This window comes from Echeneis naucrates, chromosome 16 (assembly GCF_900963305.1).
Source record: "Echeneis naucrates chromosome 16, fEcheNa1.1, whole genome shotgun sequence".
In the NCBI taxonomy this organism is placed as follows: Eukaryota; Metazoa; Chordata; class Actinopteri; order Carangiformes; family Echeneidae; genus Echeneis; species Echeneis naucrates.
Genome location: NC_042526.1, coordinates 21,686,506 through 21,689,562, shown reverse-complemented (window position 1 = coordinate 21,689,562; position 3,057 = coordinate 21,686,506). Strand labels below are relative to the sequence as shown.

General features: G+C 46.0%; 1 protein-coding gene across 1 annotated transcript; it reads right to left on the bottom strand.

Moving 5' to 3' along the window:
- Window positions 1-267: 267 nt before the first annotated feature.
- Window positions 268-1,930, bottom strand: foxl1 (forkhead box L1). The gene has a single exon (XM_029522139.1). The coding sequence runs from the start codon at window positions 1,739-1,741 to the stop codon at window positions 557-559; it is 1,185 nt and encodes a 394-aa protein (XP_029377999.1). The 5' UTR covers window positions 1,742-1,930; the 3' UTR covers window positions 268-556.
- Between the last annotated feature and the right edge of the window lie 1,127 nt (window positions 1,931-3,057).

The window sequence follows — 3,057 nt, the reverse complement described above, 5'->3', positions numbered from 1 at the left end:
CACAAGCAAAAATAACAATACTGTAAGCAGCATCCACAATCAACTGCTGCGTTCCTATGCCGTTGTTGGGAAAAATCCAGACTGCTGCCATTACAAAATAATAATAATAATAAAATAAGATCCTGGATTAGGGTTAGGGTTCATAACCTTTATATTGGAGAAGAATGGACATTTTGATGACATTTCCTTCATACAGCAGGAAAATGCTCCAGTCCTCCAACAATATCTCCCACATTTGGTGTATCACATTTTAATTAAACCATAGAATCATTTTATATCCAAACTAAATTTTATTTTGCACACAATTAGAGTGGAATGTACAGCAGCACTGATTACATTACTAATAGTACTAAACTCATTTATCTTAATATTTCAAAAATTCAATGTAGGCTTGACAAGCCAGTCATTAGGCTGGATTCACGATTCTTCCACGAATGACAACATATGTATAAGAATTCATTCAGAAGAACAGTGAGCTTTCTCATAGCCATGTACATCTATTTACACTTGATGCTTTTAGAGACCCGTGGGTAAAAGACGAAATAAGAATGGCAATTCATTTGAAATGTAAGACTTTGTCAGGACAGCTGAGTGACAGATAGGAGCACAGGGGGAATTCCATCTGGTACAGCTGATGTGGCCGAGCACCGAGCAGCACGGAGGAGCTCCAGCCCGGACCTTGCTGCTCTGCGCATGTCTCCCTTGATACACTCAGGACGCTGCTGCGCGTGTCTTCTTCACTTCTAGATAAGATGTTGTCGATACTGAAGACTTTGGATTTATCCCTGCTGGCACCGTTTTCTTTGGGCCTGTTCTCCGCGGGTGCAGCCTGGTTTGTGTTGGCCGTGCAGCTGACAGCGCAGAGCGGACCTCTCTCTCTGCCTCTGCCACCGAACGCGGACCGTCTGTCCTCCGGCTCACAGCGAAGGGACATCCCCAACAGATGGACGCCGTCCACCCACGGAGGACTGTGTCTCAGAGCGGAACACGGCTCGGGTTGCGGATGTTGAAGCCTCCTCCCGGGGGACGCCAACGTGTCTTGGTCAGGGAACGCTTTCTGTTTTTGCACTGGTGGATTGTGAGGCAGTTCTCTACAGCTAAGGGCGACAAAAACGGATTTTGGGTCTGATTGTGTTTCCACTTTCTCCGCGTTCTTTCTGGCCGGTACCGTCCCCGTTTCAGAGCCACTCTGGTGTTTGGCGGAGGAGTGGGGGTCCCTTGGTGGCCCGGTGCCCTTGGTGCGCTTGTATCCACCGGCTTTGTCTACAGAGTCCGGAGCCTCTTGTTGGCTTTTGGACTTCCTCTTCCTCCGACGGTAGTTGCCGTTCTCAAACATATCCAAACATTTGGTGTCCAGCGTCCAGTAGCTGCCTTTGCCCGGGCGGCCCTTCTCTCTGGGCACTTTGATGAAGCAGTCATTGAGGGACAGGTTATGGCGGATTGAGTTCTGCCAGCCTTGCTTATTGTCATGATAAAACGGAAACCGGTCCATGATGAATTGATAAATGCCGCTGAGCGTTGCGCGCTGTTCTGGTGCGCTCTTGATGGCCATGGCGATGAGCGCGATGTAGCTGTAGGGCGGCTTCTGTGGAGGCTCCTGGCGGGCGGGCACGAAGTTCAGGACTGTGGGCAAGACTCCTCCGGTCTCTCGGCCGTACAAGTAGATCAGCGGCGGAGCGGAGAGGCTCAGGGCCGAGGATGCCACTCCGAGGGCAGGTAGACGTCCGTGGTAGAGAGTCATGACGCCAAGTAAACAGGACTGTGTCCCGGGGAAAACTTAGCCTGCTCCCGGCCGGAGCTTCACTCCTCCACTGACTGACTCTTCAGCCCCATGAGTACCCCAGAAAAAAATGTTGATAATTGCTGTAGGTTTACTGTGTTATGTTGACTTTGCACCGGGGAATAAATTGTCCATCATAAACAGTCTGTGGTGTTCTCAGCCCACCCACATTAATTAAAATTTCATTGCCCTGAAACTACTTCGCCCCCCTCCCCACCGGCGCTCCCTCCCCCGGCCCGACAACCAATGAGCTGCCGGGTTATTCCCTCATCTGTTTATAGAATTAGTCGCTTGATAAGTCTGCCCACCCAGGTTGAATCAAGCTGTGTTTATTTGGAAAAATTTCCGGGCACCCAATACATAAACGCACTGATGTGCTGTTTGAAATATCACGTCCACCCCTGACGCTGAGAGTTGCTCACACAGAAAGAACAAGCAAACATTTCTGGGAGTTGCTGTGGTTTCGCTCAAATGAAAACAAAGTGTATAAAAGGGAAAATAACTTAAACAGCTTTAACTCATGTCAGGGCCTCGTCTGTCCTCCAGCCAGCCATTCTATAGAACACACCACAAAACTTTGAGTCACATACATCTTTGGATGCAGCAAATGATGCGACAGGAAGGGTTTGTAAGAATTTTCCTTATTATTAAAACATAAATACGGGATATGTCTGTTTCTGATTAAAAAACTTAAAAAACTTGGTCGTTGACTTTATCAAAATGTGGTCAAATTGTAGTTCACGTGAAACACAAACAAGTCTTAATTAATATGATCATGTGTGACTAATCAATCAATAATTATTGATCCCCAAGTGGGCATGAAACACTGGGAAGGCCTCAAACAACCAGAGTTCTATGGCTGAAAAAACATAACCAAGTAAATAGGTTAATAAATGGAATTTTGGTAAATGAATTAGACAGAATGTACGAGAGGCAGTGAGAACATGCAGACTTCAAACAACAAGCTGCAGCAGGCCAGCAGATTCCAACCCTGAAAATCTTATTTTCATATGCAGATCACAATAATTGAACCATAACAGTAAACAAATAGGTGACCTTAAAGGGGTTAGTTTTGTAAGAGTGAACTCATTCATACCAGGAGATGTTTCTGTTTTCTTTTGCTGTTGTAACACCTAAATTCCCATCATGAATTTATATGTTAAAAAAAAATGCACAGATCTCTTCCTTTGTTGACTGGCTCTGTGGTTGAAGGGCTCTTGGTAACTGCTGTATTTACCTTCAACAGACAAAACATAATGTACAGAATGATACAATAA